This window comes from Meles meles, chromosome 2 (assembly GCF_922984935.1).
Source record: "Meles meles chromosome 2, mMelMel3.1 paternal haplotype, whole genome shotgun sequence".
NCBI lineage: Eukaryota > Metazoa > Chordata > Mammalia > Carnivora > Mustelidae > Meles > Meles meles.
The window spans coordinates 142,629,018-142,649,193 of record NC_060067.1 but is presented as its reverse complement, the minus strand read 5'-3'; the positions used below and the strand labels follow the sequence as shown (position 1 = coordinate 142,649,193).

At 36.2% G+C, this 20,176-nt stretch overlaps 1 protein-coding gene across 5 annotated transcripts in view; it reads right to left on the bottom strand.

Moving 5' to 3' along the window:
• The window catches only part of FBXW7 (F-box and WD repeat domain containing 7), a 230,013-nt gene that overhangs the window by 93,946 nt on the left and 115,891 nt on the right, over nt 1-20,176 (bottom strand). For 4 of the 5 annotated variants that reach the window (XM_045995240.1, XM_045995232.1, XM_045995256.1 and 1 more), the window contains one exon: nt 1,736-2,305. In XM_045995240.1, the coding sequence (XP_045851196.1) occupies nt 1,736-2,236 (501 nt within the window). In that variant the 5' untranslated portion in view covers nt 2,237-2,305. Of the gene's footprint in view, nt 1-1,735; nt 2,306-3,135; nt 3,168-20,176 lie in introns of those variants that run through there. The other variant, XM_045995247.1, reaches the window with a different exon arrangement.

Sequence of the window (20,176 nt, the reverse complement as noted above, 5' to 3'; positions counted from 1 at the left end):
ATTCTGAGTATAATTCTTTTTACTTTTCCTCCTCTTTAAATAGACCAGTAGATAGCAACACTGCCTAAAATATTGATTAAAATAAATTCTAACTCCAGCAAAAGTACATGATGTTTTATTGAATTTCCTGTAATTTCAACGGCACCAAAATACAAAGAAAATAAAATTCAATGTAGAGAAGTCAGCACTTTCTTGACTTAATTAGGATCTAGTCAACAAGACCGAGGTATATAAAGAAAACTATTTCCAACCTTATCATTTTCTGGGGACCATATGTGTAGATTCATATTCTTTATAACTTAAAAATGTTTCAATTATGGAACATTTTAAACATACTTTAAAAACCACACAGAAAAATACCCATGAACCATCCCATCTCTGCAATCCAGCTTCAATAATCAGCAACTCATGGCCAATCTATACCCTCTTTCCTTTTCTCCCCTTCAGGATTATTTTGAAGCAAAGCCCAGGTACTAAATCATTTCATTTTGACTATAATTTGATGGGGGAGGAGCGGCAGGAAGAATACAATAGAAAGACTGGGGAGTGAGAGAAATAATGGTCCTTCTTTTTCTCCACAATCCCTGCCTCTCATCATAACCATAATTTTAAGGGATATAACATTCAAGAATATTTTGAAGAAAGAAGCTCTCATGCCATCCCAAAAAAGGCAATTCAAATTTACTGCAGTTGCCCAATCACTTCCTCCTTCCATCTCAGACAGACTTCAACATTTCAGGACCTCCCAGCCTATCTAGTAGCAAAGACAATACTGGGAAGCAGTCGTAGCATATGCCAGTCCTTATTCTTTGGTATAGCCTCAAAGGACTACATCCAATAGAATTTTTTCTCAGCACCAGATCAATCACCAGTTGATAAGATGTCTCTGGTTTACATAAGAGTCTAATTATCCACCTTTTAAAACAGGCCTATGGCTAAGGGGCGCCTAGGTGGCTCATTCAGTTAAGCATCCAATTCAGTCAGTTAAGCATCCAGCTCAGTCCGGTAAGCATCAACTCTTGATTGAGCTCAGGTCATGATCTCAGGGTCGTGGGATTGAGCCCTGGTGTTGGGCTCCATGCTGGGCAAAGAACTAGCTTAAGATTCCCTTTCTTCCTCTCCTTCTACCCCTCCCCCCAACACCCAGCTGTGCATCCACGTACTCTCTCTCTCTAAAAACAAAAACAAAATACATATCTATGGCTAACTCCATGGGCTACCACTAGCTGAATGAGATAAGGAGGCACATACAACAGAAAGGTCTTCTAAGATAGGAAGGAAAATGAAAACTGCAAATAAGGGAAGTAGTGGCAGAAATTTGACAGTAACTTTTGCCTTGGAGTAATACCTGTGAATACACAGCCCACCCCAACCTCCTGCATTCTGTAAATAAGAAAAGATTCTTTGCTACTTGATTACACAAATCATATTTCACTCCAACCCTCTCTACTACACAGAAACTACTAACCCATCACAGGGACAAAATTTATAATAAAATTCGGTATTAATGATTTTCACAGTAATAAAATCAATTACCTCCCCTCTATCTGTAATAAGATTCTCCCATTATCAATACTTCTATTTCTAATACCTTCCATAAAACAAAACTTAGTTCATTTTATTATTACACGTCTGAAGATTAATTTTGTGGCAATAACAAAGACTGTGAGGAAAGTTTCATTACAATTAACATGGATAGGTAAATGTTTTACAACGGCAGACTAAATATACTCACTTTTGTTGTCTTTGTATAGAATGGGGAGGAGAGTTGGTGAATAGGCAGGTCCACGATACTAGTGGAGTTTGTGACACTGTTACTATGTGTATGTTCATCTTCCCTGCTACTGTCATCAGATTGATCAAAATCATCACTCTCCTGGTCCATTTCCTCTTCCTCTTCCTCCTCCTCATCTTGTTCACCAGCATGTTCTTCATCTTCTTCTTGCTCTTCTTGGTTCCCTGAGGAGTCCTCATCTACTGAAATGAATCGATTATTGTTCTCTTCCAGTTGTCCTTGCTGGGAATCATTTTGGTCTCCAGGTCTAGGTTCTGCTCCAAGGATTTCACCATTCCTTGCAGTGTGCTCCTCCTCTTGTCTTAGCTGTTGCTGCTGCTGTTCCTCCTCAACCACACGATTCATCTGTTCCTCATCTGCCTGGCTTGAGGAAGGGTTACCTCTCAGAGAACCTCCAGTTCGTCGTCTTTTGCTGCCCACAGAGAGCAGTTCCTGATTCATTTCCAAAAGCCAGCTTGCTACTTCTTGGACCTTGGCTAGACTATCAGAAGATGCAAAGGATTTCACATTCTGTAGGGAAAAATGGGGGGGAGAAGAAAGGTTTGTACAGTCTATGTTATCTCCCACTTTTATGTTCTATGGCTATATTCCAAATTTCATTAAAGACTGTAAAAAGTATTTGATGCTATTGAGATATTAAGATGTTCTTTAGGAATCAGTAGAAAGTTTAAAATGTTAAAATCGAGACTTTATAAAGACATACACAAAAATCACAGAGTACACAGCTTTATTTTAATCTTCAAAAAAATAATTTTAGGGGGCGCCTGGGTGGCTCAGTGGTTTAAGCTGCTGCCTTTGGCTCAGGTCATGATCTCAGGGTCCTGGGATCGAGTCCCACATCGGGCTCTCTGATCAGCAGGGAGCCTGCTTCCCTCTCACTCTCTCTGACTGCCTCTCTGCCTACTTATGATCTCTCTCTGTCAAATAAATAAATAAAATCTTAAAAAAAAATAATAATAATAATTTTAGAATTAACCTTCATAATTTAGTTGTTTTTACCAATAAAACATAATTTAACCATTAAAATGATTTTTAATTTTAGATCAGTTCATAAACTATAACTTTTATAAAACTTTCAGAAAATTTTATGAAGTGTATCATTAAAAACTACTCAATTGTTTTGGAAATACTGAGATAAACCAAGATAAAGAGGCTTATTTATGTAGGAATTTCCCGAACTTCTCTGATCATAGAACTCTGCCTTAAGACATGTTTTTTTGACAGGTACCAAGTATAATCATTATGATTTTCATTTTGCACAATGAATATAAATCAACTGGAGAACAAATAAAAAAAAATTTATTTTTTTTTTTAAAGGAAAAAAGTTCGTAAGTTCATACCCTCTGACCCAGTAACTCCACTTCTGGCAATCTATCCTAAGGAAGTAATCCTAAAACAGAAAAAAAAATTATGCAAAGGATGCTCACTGCAGCTTTATCCAAAAAAGCAAAAAATAAAAATAAATGTAAATAAAAATAATCAAAACCCAAATGTTCAAGACAAAGGAATCCATGAGATGGGATATATACAGTGTAATTCCTAAACATGATGTGCATTTTAAAAAATTGTGAGAACATGGATGTTTGTATTACGCTAAGGGCAAAATACAGGTAATTATAGGATCACAGCATTATTAAACTGCATAAAGACTAGAAGACAAGATTTCAAAATATAAACTACATTTAGGTAGTAGTATTGTAAGAGCCTTAAACTTACTTTTTAACCGTATTTCTCAAATGTTATGTATCAAATACATTTGCTTTTATGTTTTATAGACTCTAAAACTTGATTTGATATAGAATCTTTTCATAATGTTCATTCTTGAATTTCATCTTTTGCAGTCATCTATATGGACATGATTGAGGCTACATAAAATAATGCCAACACACTGGCCAAGTTCATATAGAATTCCTTTTTAAAAATATCTTTAAGGTTGGGGTGCCTGGGTGGCTCAGTGGGTTAAAGCCTCTGCTTTCAGCTCAGGTCATGATACCAGCATCCTGGGATCAAGCCCCACATCGGGCTCTCTGCTCAGCAGGGAGCCTGCTTCCCCCTCTCTATCTGCCTGCCTGACGGTCTGTTATTTAAATAAATATTAAATAAAATATTTTAAAAATATATCTTTAAGGTTTATGAGATATAAGAAATATAATACCCATCTTCTATCATGCTCTAAGAATAAGTACATTGTATTATATATCACAATGGTCTTCAGATAAAACAGCCTTATTTACTTTTCAAACCCTTGCCACTGGAGGTGAATCCGCCAAAGGGCCATTGCAAGTTATGAAATGGGGTCTGAAAGTCCGAAAGATAGTTTTAGAATAGCAGTATTTCATTTTATTTTCTATCATCTACACTTTATAAGAAAAAAGCTGTAGTGTGGGGGGAAATTCTTTGATTCTAATTACAAGTAGAAGTACAGTACAGAAAGAAGTGTTCCAATAACTGAACTGTGAGACACTTCAACATTCTGAGTGAAAGAGTAACCAACAAAGATGACTAACAAGGAGAACTGGGAATGACTGACATTCTTGAGGCCCTGACGTAAAGAAAGCATACCCAGGAAGAGAAAGTATAAAATGACAATGGTTGTTGATAGTTCAAGTAGGATGACGAGAAAGAACTGACCACTGGATTCAGTAACATGAAAGTCACTAGTAACAGGAGTTTTATTAGTTGAAATCTGATTAAAGTAGATTTAAGAACTAGGAAGAGAGAATAGAGATGATGGGTACAAACAAGTTAGTAGTTTGTTGCAAAAAAAGAACAAGCAAAAGGGAGTGATAACTGGTAAGGAAAACAGAGTCAAGAGAAAATGTTTTTTTCTTTAAGACTAGAGAACTAGCAGTATATCAGTATACTGACAAGAATGATCCCGTACAAAACAAAGTTGATAATGTAATCAAGAAAAGGGGGAAATGGTGAAGTGATGTTTGTCAGTAATTAAATGGGGATGATGAGAATGATTTCAAAAATTGGAAGGACTAGTTTCAGTTAAAAAAAAATGGAATGGATACTTCATTTATGATAAAAGATGGGAAAGAAGACTGGTATTATAGGTACTTTATATTTATTTCCTTTTTACCATATTTCTCAATGTGTAAATAGTTGGAAACAGGTAAATTTTTATAAGTGGCAGGAGTCTTGGGAAATTCCCTACTCGTTCCTTCAATTATTTTCCTTTTCTTTTTAAAGTAGGAAGCAATGTTGCCATTATCATCAGAGTGATCTTGGGAGAAGAGGTTGTTAGAAATTTAAAGAAAGGGGTTTGAAATAGTCCTTTAGGGAGAAGGAAGGAAACTTTCCAACGTGCATGATATTTTGATGATCAAATATAATCAATAAATCATGATGTAATATATATCAAATGTGGTTTATAAAAGTCAAGTGGTTCCAATAATCAAACTATGGAAAGAACCTAGATGTCCATCAACAGATGAATGGATAAAGAAGATGTCGTATATATAGACAATGGAATACTATGCAGCCATCAAAAGAAATGAAATCTTGCCATTTGCAATGACATGGATGGAACTAGAGGGTATTATGCTGAGCGAAATAAGTCAATCAGAGAAAGACAATTATCATATGATCTCCCCGATATGAGGAATTTGAGAGGCAAAGTGGGGGGTTAGGGGGTAGGGAAGGAAAAAAATGAAACAAGATGGGATCAGGAGGGAGACAAACTATAAGAGACTCTTAATCTCACAAAACAAACTGAGGGTTGCTGGGGGGAGGGGGGTATGGAGAGGGTGGTTGGGCTATGGACATTGGGGATGGTATGTGCTATGATGAGTGCTGTGACGTGTGTAAGCCTAATGATTCACAGACCTGTACTCCGGGGCAAATAATACATTATATGTTAATTTTTTAAAAATTAATTAAAAATTTTAAAAAATAAAAAAATCAAGTGGTCCTTCTTTACAATTCAGATAAGCACAATAACAAAATTTCTATATGAGGTAGAAAGTAGGGTTTTAAAAAAAAGCACATTAAATACATCTGTTTTCTACAAAAAATAAAATAATAATAAACTAAAGAAAATAAAGGTCATCAAAATCTTACTGGCTCATATATGTAAAAGACAAACTACAAAAACATCACAGAAAAGCAGGTTAAAAATAACAGACTGAAAAACACTGACCTATGCAAATGAATATATATAGCATCCCAGCATATATCAAGGTAAACCTACTATTCATAGGCTTCCTTCAAAGAATTAAAATCTTGCTTTAGTAACTGCCTCTAAAGTCTAATTCCCCTAAAACTAACAGGAACATTTTTCCATTTGTATGATTATGCATAGAACAGCATGAAATCAGGGTCATTCATTGCCTGGAATAAGCCAGACCCCAAGCAAACTGCCCTATATATGCCAACCAAAGAAGCATATTTTTAAGAGACTGAAACGGGTTAAATGACATATTAAGAGCAACTTACAACATGAAAAAGATGAAAGAACAAAGGTCATAAAACTAATCATAAAGAGTATGTGCAAAGTAGGGAGGAGACTGTTGGTAAATAGCCTATCAACAAACAGAAAGTTTATGACTGGCATTTCTAAAATAGTACTTGCACTGATCATCAGTGAACACTTCCGTTACTAATTAGGAAAAATAAAAAGTCAAATCACTATCATTGTGTAACTTTAGTGTTATATTGGGAGGAACAGAGAAAAAAGTGTCTTTAATTTAAGCCAATAAAGTCAATTGACTCATATTTACAACCATAGCATATAGATAGCTTTCAAAATAACACAGATTCTTACAGATAGACCTGATCAAAAACGGTAAACCCAAGTAGAAGAATTAGATTTAAAGCACAGCCAATATAAAATATACAATGACAAAGTTAAAAGTCAGATTTTAGGAATCCCAGAATATTTGAAGAGGCTGAAAATATCTGACAGACTTACATAAAAATTTGTCCAAGCAGAATATATATTGGATTGGATCTCTCTGACCCATTTTGGGAATGGAGAGTGGAAAAGAAAATTTCATATTCTGCTGGTATTCATAAACTCAAATTTAAACAAACCAAAAAACCCCAGCATTTTTAGGAAATTAGTTTTTTTCTAACAATGATCTATTAAGTAAGCTAATGACCTGATTAAAATAATAAACATTTCTCCAATAAGTAATAGGAAATCAGAATCAACTAAACACTCTTATAAGGGAGGGAACCTTTTATTTTTTTATTAATCTATAATGTATTATTTGTTTCAGGGGTACAGGTCTATGATCCATCAGTCTTACACCAATTCACAACACTCACCATAGCAATACCCTCCCCAATGTCCATCACCCAGCGACCCTATCCCTCCTACCCTGCTCCACTCCAGCAACCCTCAGTTTGTTTCCTGAAATTAATAGTCTCTTATGGTTTTTCTCCCTCTCTGGTTTTGTCTTGCGGGGGGTGGGGGGACCTTTTTAAAAAGAGTTTATAAAGTCCCACATTTAAAAAAAATTGATCTAAAACTTGAAACTATTATATAGGAAAAGTTAATAAAATATTAACCCCCAAAATGCACACTTTCTTTTTTTTTTAAGATTTTATTAATTTATTTGAGAGAGAGAAAGCATGTGCAAATATGCGTGAGCAGGGTGAGGGGCAGATTATGACTTCTTTTCTAAAACCAGAATCTGTACAATGCTCAAAGATAATTACTATAAAACAAATATTTACTGAACGCTCAATATGATCAGGCACATTTTAATTTTCTGGAGAATAACATTTAGAAATTCTTCTTTACAAGTTGATCAATGACTTTTAACCTGACCAGAACCCATGGTAAAATCAGATTTTACATTATAACTAACTCTGGATGTATGTATTTAAACAGACCGAAAACATAGGTTTAGAGAGAGGGAATTATAAAATATTTCAGATAACTGAAGTCTCTATAAATCATCACCCTTAACTAAACATAGTCCATTCTCATTATTTGTAGTAATTGTATTCTATAAAGTTACCACAAATACTGAACCACTGCCCCTAGGGGAAACACAGGGTTAACTTCCTGAAAGCCTTGGTCACAACATTTTGGCCAACTCATCGATATATAGTCTTCATGTGTATGTTTCTATTTAAAGACATGTACTTAATACATATTGTTGATTCATTAACATTGAACTCACAGCCTACAGCACTGAACAAAGCTTATCTAACAACTCTCTGCTCTCTGTAAGACACATTACGACACTAGACAGTGCCTTGCCACTATGCTTGGGAGCCATTTTCAAAAGCCAAATATTTCACTAAATAGACCATGAAAGGACACTTGTTACAGTATGAGAGCTGGACCAGGAAGGCAGAGTGTCACTTTGTTTGACCTCAGATGGGAATGTGCATGCCAAGTGATTTTTTGCCACTCTGTGCATGCTCATATCTACAAATGACTGTGAAAGCATCATGAATATTGATTTTTGGTGTCACAAACTGTAGTGAGTAGGCAAATTCGCAAACACAAAATCTATAAATAATGAAGGTGGATGGTACCTACTTTATCTAAATCCTCTAGAAAGAGCACTATTTGCAATGCAAGATTCACACAGTATTTTGAGATACCAGCAAAGAAGCCACAGCATTACCTATTGGCTGCTCCTGGAAATATAACCAAGGATAAAAGGATCAAAGAAATTGAAAGTTCTAATAGACATTCACCAGTAAATTTTTCAAATAAATCAGAAGTTCAGATAGCCCATATAGAAAGGGGGAGAGAAAGGCATCACTTTTCCCTTTGTAAGTGACCAGAACAGGGTTCTTCTGGCAGCATCATTCATTATTGTGACAGTTCTGAACCTACGGATGCCTAGAAGAGATGCCTACAGTCTCCTCTATCCTAGGATGAAGAAATATTATAATAATTTTGCTCTTCAAAAAATTTCAGAAATAAGGTTACTATGATAGAAAGGAATTACTCCAGGGCTTCACCAAGTCCTAGAAAATACTGGGTAACATTTAGTCACTATACCTTGTTGATTTAGTGACACTTCAGACCTAATTTCCATGCTTTTTAAAAACTAGTTTCTCAGAAACTTTTTAACTAGTTTCTCAGGAACCTTGCTTTTCAAAATACCTCGGATTAATCAACACCATCTGAACTTATTTTAGGATGTTTAAAGGAATCAGTATGAGCAAGTACGCATTAAAAAAACTGAGCTCTGAAAGCCTATCTCAGAGTGAACTAGAGCTAGTTCCATGGCAAACACTAACCTTGAAATGACCTTGAAATCTACGTAACTGGGGAACACTAGTTATACTAATAAAACAAGGGGTGACTTAAGCAAACATCCAAAGCCTCCAAACGACTGTGCATTTTTTAGACAGTTTTAGAATTATATGGCAGGATACAATCCATCGGACATGAGCAACAAAGTCATTTAAGCTTTAAGATGTAGATGGCAGGAACATAAACCAAACTGTACTGATCACTGGGAAGGATAACTGAAAGCCTAGAATCACCTTCTGCAAGCAGTTTAGAATCTTCCCTGAATGATAAAGGAAGCTCCCTAATCATCAGGAGCCCTCTTGTGGCCCCACCACTTACTAACACTCCAAGTTCATGTTACGAACTTTCTATATTCCAAGTTATTTATTAATTATTATAGACAAACTGATTAATAGTATCTGGAATAAACAATAAAGTAAGTCACATCATGACTAAGTGATAACTCAGTGACTCAAAATCCCCCAAGGGTTTTACATTTCACTCATAATGAAAGTCAATTTTTTTGGCTGCCTGTTGGTCTCTGTATAATAATCTACTCATACCCCCACCTCTCTGAGTTTATATTCTATTCTCTCTTTTTCACTTTGTTTCACTCTAATGCTGTTCTTTCTTGACGAAGAAAATATGCTGCTATCTCAGAGCCTTTGCATTGGCCATTCCTGCTGCCTGAATGCTTTCCTCATATACTCACATAGTTCTTCCCATTACTTTCTTCAGGACTCAGTTCAAATGTCCCCCAAGCAGTGACAATTTCCCTAATCATCTTATTTAAAATAATAACTCCCTTGCATCATAGTCCCTTTCCCCCTTTCCCTGTTTTACTCTTCTCCAAGCAATGTATAAAAGCACTAGACTGGTGTCTGCAATACAGTAAATGCCTATCTATCTATGCATTCATCTATTCATTTGTTATCTGTATTATCTTCTCACTAGAATTTAAGTGCCCTAAGGAAAAAGACTTCCCTTTATCACCACCACTATCTTCAGCACCTACTCAAAGCCAAAAATGCTCAACTTATTCTTCAAAACACCTTTTAGTGAGTAAATATTAAATCTTTTTAAAGCCAACTATGTACTTTCTTTACCAAAGAACTTCAAGCCACGTCACAAACACAGTATTAATAACTTTAACCATATTTTTAAAAGTTGTACTGAACACATTCTGTGCAGTATTTTTAAAACCGGGTATAAATCTAGCCTTAATATTTATCACTTTTCTCCTTTTATCAAAGTTCTTGTTACTTTAACACAAGCTATAAAAAAACAAGTATGTGACTTAAAAGATTGATACTTCAAAAAAAAAAAAAAAGATTGATACTTCAAAAGCACATAGCTTGGGACGCCTGGGTGGCTCAGTTGGTTAAGCGGCTGCCTTCGGCTCAGGTCATGATCCCAGCGTTCTGGGATCGAGTCCCGCATCCAGCTCCTTGTTCGGCAGGGACCCTGCTTCGCCCTCTGCCTCTGCCTGTGCTTGCTCTCTCTCTCTCTCTAATAACTAAATAAAAAAATCTTTAAAAAAAAAAAAAAAAGCACATAGCTTGTTGAATAATTCTACGTCCAAATCGCTTATACTGTGGTTAACTGGGAAACCACAGATGTAACTTAAGGTGAAAATCTTCCAAGGACTACAAAATTGGCTGAATAGGTCCTTAATAATGGAGATTAACAAAAGCAACACAAAATGAGTATGAGGAGCATGATGCAAGTATTCATGTAAGCAGCAAATGTTCATTAAGGTTTATAGTTTTGAACATTTTAAATCCACACAGTACCTCAGTCATATATATTTTTATTATAAATGATACAGAAGGGGCGCCTGGATGGCTCAGTGGGTTAAGCCTCTGCCTTCGGCTCAGGTCATGATCCCAGGGTCCTGGGATCGGGCCCGCATCGGGCTCTCTGCTCAGCAGGGAGCCTGCCTCCCCCTCTCTCTCTGCCTCCTTGTGATCTCTCTCTCTATCAAATAAATAAGTAAAATCTTTAAAAAAAAATAAATGATACAGGACACTATTTCTCAGTTCACATGACAACGCCTATTTTTTTTTTATGTTTTTTTAACTGATTATTTTTGTTTGGGCTAAATTTAATTCTTCATTCCATTTAACTCTACTACCTCTGCAATCTGTGTTTACTCCGTTAAAACTAAATTTTAAACTGGCTGCTAGGGGAATCCAGGAGGCTCAGTTGGTTAAGAGTCTGCCTTCAGCAGTTCTGAAGCAGACGCTTCAGGGTTCTGGAGTGGAGTCCCGCGTCAGGCTCCCTAGCTCAGCCAGGAGTCTGCTTCTTCCTCTCCCTCTGCCTTCCCATGCCACGCTCGCCCCCCCACCCCCCCACCTCCTGCTCCTGCTGGCTCTCATTCTCTCCTAAATAAATAAATAAATAATCTTTGGGGGGGGGGCGGCAACTGGTTGCTAAATCCCACTGGATCTTTTACCATTTCTGTAGCTTTTTACATTATTGAACATGCACTCCCTCTTCTTTACAACTCTCTTGTCCTTCAGTTTCCCTTGGTATCATCCTTTTCTTGGTATCACTCCTTAGGTGGCACTGTTGTTCTCTGTTGTTAGCTCCTTCCTGCTCTGCAGCTTCTCTCAAACCTAGGGTTTTAACTATCACATAGAAACTACTGACAACCAATCCTATTATCGCCAGCCAAACTCCTCTATTGAGCCTACTAGTTTCACTATATTGTCTCACAATCACTCCAAATCCATTATCTTAAAATCTAAACTCCTGTTCTCTCTCTCTCTCTCTCTCTCTCTCTCACACACACACACACACAGACACACACACACACACACACACACATACACGGCCCAAATTAGTTCTTAAATGCTCCTACTATTTTCTCTATCTCAGTGAATGGAGCCATATTCTAGCCAACTGCCTATTTAAGAAAACTGGTGGCTCTTCCTCTTCCTTCTACTATCCCTTCCCTCAACAATTTAGTCCTAAAGTCATTTGGTGGAGCCAAGCAAGTAAGGTGTATGTGCAGGAGGCAGGGGAGCAGTACAACAGGGGGGATCAATTTAAGCAGAGTGAGGAGGGCCCCCTTGTGTGTGGGGTATGGTAGGAGAAAAGAAAGTGGACCAACACGGGTGTCAAAGCCTGAATGAGAAGGGTGAGGAGTGATCTAACAGTGGAAAAGCCCAGCAGGTCAAAGGCAGAGCAAAATGAGAACATCCGTTTGGGTGAGAGTAGCAAACATGAGCAGGGTAAAAAAGGCATCCACATGGAAGGATGGTGTCAAAGTTCAGATGGGTTAAGGAGAGTACAGTGACCACAATGATGCCCTGCTCAGATATCCCTTCAACAGAACCTGCTCCATTATCTTGGAATTCACTGCAACATTTACACCTGGCCATAATGCGTCTATGCTTCTCCCAGCAAATGACTGTATGATGGGAATGCTCCAACAGCCAATTCTGATGGGGGGCTTCCTGCCCATCACATACTTTGTCTTGATATCCGTTTCTCTGGGGACATGCATTAAACCAGAAGGTATCTATGTACTAGTGTCAAAAACTCTTGAGACAAAATAAGTAAGTGTGGAAGATACTATAAAATGGCTAACTTCATTAAACAAAGATTATTTCACTCCAGAATGCTGAAGGACATTTTCTACTACATAAAGAAATCCAGTGGTTCAGCAGAGGAAAATTCTCAACAAGGTATCTTAGCTAAAAGGAGTCCTTTTAAGACAACAGAAGGCTAGATTTCATTGATTACTTTGAAGATGAAGAATAGCTGCAGAAACTAGCCAATGTAGCACTAACTCCTCAGTCTCTGTAAGACATGAAGAAAAGCTTTGACTTCAAGGGACAAGATTGTTGGATTTAAAAGAAAAATGCACTTTTGGAAAACACCACATTACAAAAAGGAGATTATGAAATGTTTCCAGTGCTGCTTGGGCTTAACTAAAAAAGGATATAATCAAGTCTCAAGTCTTACTGGAAACCACCTGAAGAAGCTATAGAACAAAAGTGAGTTGATTTTCTTCCCTTTCAAGGGAAGAAGTGATCACAAATGATCACTGGGCAGAACTCTTTTTCTGAATCTCCTGATTATGAGAATTTGCCATGAGAAAAAGGAAGAGCTGCAGTCTTATGCAAGATGAGTTTTACTAATCTGCCCCAGATGTGTTCTGGGTTTCTGTGGAGAAAAGAATATCCTCCTATTCATAAGAAACCAATGAACATTATGCTTCAGTTTTCATCATGCATTCAAACAACCTTTTTCTTACTCAATGAACATCAAGAGTAAGCTAAGAAACAGTCTCATTTCAGCTGAAAAAGTAATCTGTAGGTGTCGGCTTATTTCCTGTTTGACCCTGAATTGATATTTGTGGAGCATAAAACAAGCACACGAAGTAAATATAATTATTACATTAAAGAGGTAAATTCACAGTAAAGAAGTCAAAATAATTTTTTAGATTCAAAAGTCACACTTTTATGCATAGATGAGCCTTGTGAAGGAAATACTTTTCTAGGGCCTACATTTGAACATGATCATATCACCGAGTAAGGAAATGTTCTCTCTAAGTCTTGTATAAAAGAGTGTCTAGGCAATATTTTTATTCATATTGCTTTGGTTTATGGTTTTAGTAGCTTTACTATTCAATACTGTCAAAAAAATTTTCATGTTGTAAATAATATTAAAATCAGTTTATGTTTATTTAAATTAAATCTGCTGAGCCTACATTAAGAAAAATTAAGTCCCATTTTGGTTTAAGCTGGTTATGTGAAATTTACTACGTTTCCTTAATGAGTTTGCAAGATTTATGCAAAGATAAATGAGATTTATCCCAAGGAAAGTAAGCTAAGCTTAATTATCAGGGGGTTGTATTTTCCCCCAAGAAAAGGTGGCCAAAATGTCATATTTAGCTGTAAATATGAAGGGATAACGTATTTCTATATATACTCTACACATACATATCTAATTTGGATCTCATATAGAAGTTTATGGTAAGGCTTACTTGAATAAGGTAAAACAGATAAAGTAGTAATGTAAAAGAAAAAAATTAGAATCTCCTCTAACACTAACTGTGTTAGCACATGTCTAATTATCTCGTGTTTGACCCTGAATTGATATTTGTGGAGCGTAAAACAAGCACACGGAGTAAATATAAATTTTGCATTGAAGAGGTAAAATTCACAGTAAAGAAGTAAAAATAATTTTGAGAATACCTTGTGGGAAGAAGGAACCACACAAAAAGAAGGGACTAATGAACTTGCCAATATAAACAGATCCACAGAAAAAAACATTGTTTACTCAAAAGAGCACTGAAAATTACCAATAAATAATTATATCTACAACTTACTGATCAAGCTGTTATACTGATCACTGTTATACTGTGAGCTGGAGCTATAGTCATCTTTATGTGATTCCAAAGTTAAGATTATTTTAAGTGTATACTCAATGTAAAAAGATGAAGAAAGGCTGACGTGAACATCAGTAATGAGGCAAACTGATATTATGTTTACCTCAATAGGAAGTAATGAGAGTAGTAACACAGCATCACTTTTTTGAAATTCTTGCCAACGATGCATAACCTGAATCCATTAACAAGGTAACACTAGACAAACCCAAATTAAGGGTCCTTGTTCAAAATGACTGTCCTATAATCTTTAAAAGTGTTAAAGGAATGAAAGTAAAGATCAGGGGCACCTGGATGGCTCAGTGGGTTGGACCTCTGCCTTCGGCTCAGGTCATAATCTCAGGGTCCTGGGATCGAGCCCCGCATCGGGATCTCTGCTCAGTGGGGAGCCTGCTTCCTCCTCTTTCTCTCTCTGCCTGCCTCTCCACCTACTTGAGATCTCTGTCTGTCAAATAAATAATATGTTTTAAAAAAAAAAGTAAAGATCAAAGCATTGTTCCAGATACATGATAACTAAATGTAGTCCATGATTTTGAACAGAATCTTTCTATTATATGAGATAGTTATCTGAAAAACCAGTGAAACTCAAATGGAGTCTGAGGAATAGAAAATCTAAAATATTGATGCCAATATCCTGGTTTTAATGGTTATATTGTGATTATGTTGGAGAATGTCCTTGTTTATAAGAAATACTCATACTCAAGAGTTTAGGGGTGATAGTGAATTCTGTAGGCAACTTTATCAAATAGTTCTGGGGCTAAGTAAGCTCTTAATACTATAGTTGAAACTATTATGAAAGTTAAAAAGGGAGGGGGATCTCGACATCAATCTGGATCCCATATCTGCTACAAACTACCTTTGCCTTGTCCTAACACTTTCGTCACCCACTCACATCATAAGTCCTAAGTGTACCTCTGCAGTAGATCTACAATGGATTCCACTTCTCTAGGGCCGTTTAATAAGCAGATACTATATGCCTCTTGTCCAAACTATTTGAATAGCATCCCTAATGATCTTCCCATCTTTTTGTGCATCATGCTTCTCACCTACCCTCTATACTGCTGCCAGAATGTGAAATGTCATCACCTCAGTGGCAGTTTCCAAGCTTTTTACATCCTGAAGCCTTTGTTCAAATGAAGGCAAGATATTAAACAGGTAAAGAAAGAACTTGTGAGGAACAACTGGAGAAGGGGAGAAAACAGTGTTCACAGAAAGAATGAGCAACCCCTGAGTGAATCCAAAATTTTCTGCAACTACTATTCTATAAAATAAAATCTGAACTCCTAAGTATGGTATACAAGATGTTCCTAATCTAGTCCTATTCCCAACCATCTTCAATACAAACTGGTTTGTCTTAAACTGTGCATTACCCAACAATATTGATCTACTTGTATTCTCCTTATACACTATATGTTCTCCTACATCTGTATCTTTGTAAAGATGTCTTCCTTCTCTCTGACACATTTCTTTGCCCACATTTTACTAACCCTGTCTAGCAATGGTAAGTCACATTCCTACTTCTTCCATTCTTCTAGCCATAGAACCTGCTGAAATTGGCAAACATAGGCCTTGAATATAAGGACCTCCTCTTTCTACTTGCAAAAAGAAAATAGTGGTAGAACATTGCGGAAAACGTTCAGAACATAGACTTGCAATAAAAGAAATGCCATAACTAACAGGTTGATAAAGGGATAAAGCTTAAGTAAAGAGGATGGTAGGCTAGAGAAGTGAACATGTTTGCTATTTCAAGTATCTCACCTTCCAATTCCATGAAGAAAACGAACTACTTTTGCTTTTTCTTCTCTACTGATACTAACTGATACCAAATATCAAGTATATGTTCCAATGCTAACCTTTAAAATGCAGGGATACACCGATGATCATACACAGACTATATAGACTTTTTTTCACATTTAGGAAGTGATAATCAACTGTACAAATAACTTTATTACAATCCATATAATTTATTACTTCCTATAATTTCTAAAACTGTTAACCAACAATGAACAAATACAAACAAAATCCATAGAGTAATTTTTCCACTTCCCAGAGTATATTCAATAGCTTCTCATAGGTTGTAAAATAAAAAACATGGGGAATACAGATTTTAAAATATGAAAATATAAGTGTCCATCTTACACTGTTACCAGATACTTCTATGTGTGGTAGTTCAAGACTGAAATCCACTTCTGAAAAACACACCCATCACTAAACAAACAGATGCCTCCTATAGGGTTTTTAGGTAGAGAGGTGTTAGCATCAGGACTGGGAGCGGGAGGGGTGTCAGGTTTACAATAAATGCTGAAATCTGTGTGATAAAAGTCAACAATCCACTGGGTGTTGTGCAAAAAGAATGAATACTGTTACGCTGAAAAAATAAATAAAATGAGAAAAAAAAAAAAAAAAGTCAACAATCACAGAAGTCATTCATGTACTAACTAGTTTTGTATCATTCAAATATTAAATGAAAAAATGGGTGAGACACACAGGGTCCTGGGATCGAGCCCCGCATCGGGCTCTCCGCTCCGCGGGGAGCCTGCTTCCTCCTCTCTCTCTGCCTACTTGTGATCTCTCTCTCTGTCAAATAAATAAATAAATAAATAAAATCTTTAAAAAAAAAAATAAATAAAAAAAAATAAAAGGATTGATAAACATATGAAAAGGCACTCTGTAAAACTAGCCATCAAGTAAATACAAATTAAAACCACATGCAATACAACTTCCCATCTGTAAGAATTGCTCTTTTAAGACCAACCACCACCAAACGGTAAAAATAGGAAACTAAAACTCTCATACATCGCTAGTGGGATTGTAAAATGTTACTACCACTGTAGAAAACCATTTGGCAGTTACTTATAAAAACACACACCCTGTAAGCTAGCACATATTCACCTACGTACTCCTACCCAACAGAAATGTCCACAAATAGGCTGGTACAAGAATGCTTATAACAGCTTTATTCAGAATAGCCAAATCTGAGCCCAACTCAAATATTCATCGACAGAAAAATGTATAAATAAATTGAGATATACTCATACAATGGAATGGGTACACAAAAATGAGAATGCGCTTCGGACACATGAACCAAAATGGACATCAAAAACAGTGCACTGAGTAAAGAAGCTAGGGAAAAAAAAAAAAAAAGAAAGGCAACATTAAAGAATTCCATTTATATGATGTTTAAGAATACAAAAAACTATCTACAGTAATAGTAATCAGAATAGTTGTTGCCTAAGTTTGGATTGAATGGAATGGAGCATGAGGAAATTTGGGGAGTGACAAAAATTATTCTAGATCTTGACTAAGGTGTTGTTACATAGGTATACATACTGTCAAAACTCATCTATGGATTGCACTTAATATAAAAAGCACTTCGATTAAAAATGTGTATATTAATTGAGGACAAGGCAAAAATTTCTCTGCCTTCTTTGACTCTCCCATTGTGAGCCTGTTAAATGCTGAAAAAGGCTTTGGACTTCTTTGCTCTGAGCCCATTAGTTGGGTCTTCTCTACACTAATACCAGATACGATTATATCAGAGAGCAAGGATAAAAGCCCAGAATACTGATTTTTCCACTTCAACAGGCAAGGTGGCAGTTTTCCCAGTACCCGCAACTCCTGGCATTGAAGAGTCAGCACATCATTCACTGTGAAGCACTCTATAGCAGGTAGAGGGAACTTTGAATGAAGAATGTGCAAGAGCTGGGGCGCCTGGGTGGCTCAGTGGGTTAAGCCGCTGCCTTCAGCTCAGGTCATGATCTCAGGTCCTGGGATCGAGTCCCGCATCAGGCTCTCTGCTCAGCAGGGAGCCTGCTTCCCTCTCTCTCTCTCTCTCTACCTGTGATCTCTCTCTCTGTCAAATAAATAAATAAAATCTTTACAAAAAAAAAAAAAAAAAGAATGTGCAAGAGCTAAAACAGCAATTGTACTAGAAGGAAAACCAATCTTGAAGTCACTACCCTAAGGACCCAATGATCACAGAACAAAGAGAAGAAGGACCTGCTAGATTTCAGAAATAACTCAGCATATTTAAGGAAAACAATACTACCACAATGAGCAAACACTGATTCAACAACTCCTTTTAGGTGTGGCCTCTATTCTGCCTCACTATCATTTTACAATAAGGTTTTGAACTTCAGAAAAAGCACACCACTATAATATAGAAAATTTATTGTCCATAGAAAACTAATGAGTCTGTTTTTTTAATAGAGTTCCCATCTTAGCATAGTTTTAGCACGGCAATTAATGTGGACCACAAAGGAAAAGAATGTCTTCTTGCTATCTGCTTTTTAAATTTGGAATTCTATTTTGATTTGCTACTGCTTGATGCCCCTTTGCCTGGGTTTTTGAGGGGTTTTAGTAGGTATGTCAGAACTCAGGTAACTGCTGCCCGGATTTCTTTTTTTGCTCACTGAGGAAAAACAATTACCTCATTTAGATGATTATGTCAGAGAATCACTATTCACAGACAGACTCTAAGAAACATTGTTCCATCCTCGTCTTCAAATTCTTGTCAGGAAGGTTGAGTAGGTGTATCGGGTGGAAACAATGCCTGACCACACTGCACACAAAACGCATATTTGAACTGGAAAACAAAAATATTGAAACTCTGAAATGAGCTAGGTACTGGTGATAAAATGCTGACCAAAGACATAAACTCTGAATCCAAAAAAAGAAAAAAGAAAAAAGGTGTAATGGCTATAAAATAAAATTACTGTTTTTAAAAAATTATGAAAAAAAAAATATACCCAAGGTAGACCTTTGTAAGACAAATGAACAATAAAAATTTCTAAAAGTTGTGTAACTACAGTGAAACCAAATAAAATAAACTTCGTTCTAGCCTGACTCCATCACTGCCCACCAACGTCCTTATCTGTCAATACTACGGTAACTGAAAAAGCAAGAAAAAGTAAAAACCATCACCACCACCAAGAAAATAAAAAAACTAAAACATCTAAAAAATTAACTCAAATAACAAGAAACATTTAAAATCCATTTAAAACTATTCTTTTTCCCTTCCTTTTTAAAAAGTAAAGACTGAGAGCTATTATTTTCTAAATGGTAAGAACTATCATTATTTTCTTACAAAGATCTTCTCTATTTATGTAGAAATAAAGCAATTCTGTCATAATGATTAAATTAATAAACTAGATCCCTTACATAATGATCTATAATTTTCAGACAAGAAATTTTTAAAATTTTTCAGGTTATAGAACAGTATTTCTGGACAAACCTACAAGGCAGCGGTTGTAAAACACTCTCAAACTTCCAAACACCCTCAATCTCAGTACAATGCTATGTTGTACACTCAATCTAAAACTAAGAGAAAGCATTGTGGGTTGGTCCCAACTCAAATTCCTTATTACAATGAGGACTGCCTAAGGATTTTACCACTAAACTCAGCCATTCAAATAACTAGGAAGACTCTCTAGATCACTGCTCTCCAAAGCTAGTGATTTTCAGATTTGTTAGGAAGAATATTTCTTAGAACTTCCAGATTCTTATAGGATTCCTCCACTCTGAAGTTATTCTTTCCACTAGACAAAATTAGATCACTTAACTCAAAAGAGTAATAATAATTGAAAGCCATAAAAATATGGCTCTACAGTTTTGTCTACTGCAGCAATTCACCTACTCCAGATAGAGAAATGAAAATATTAGGAAGAAATCCTGTAAGTTAAGAAGTCTGTTTTATATTCGGGTTAGAAAAGATGTTTCCACTGCACTCATGTAATCAAAAAACATTTACAGAGAGCCCACTACGAACTAA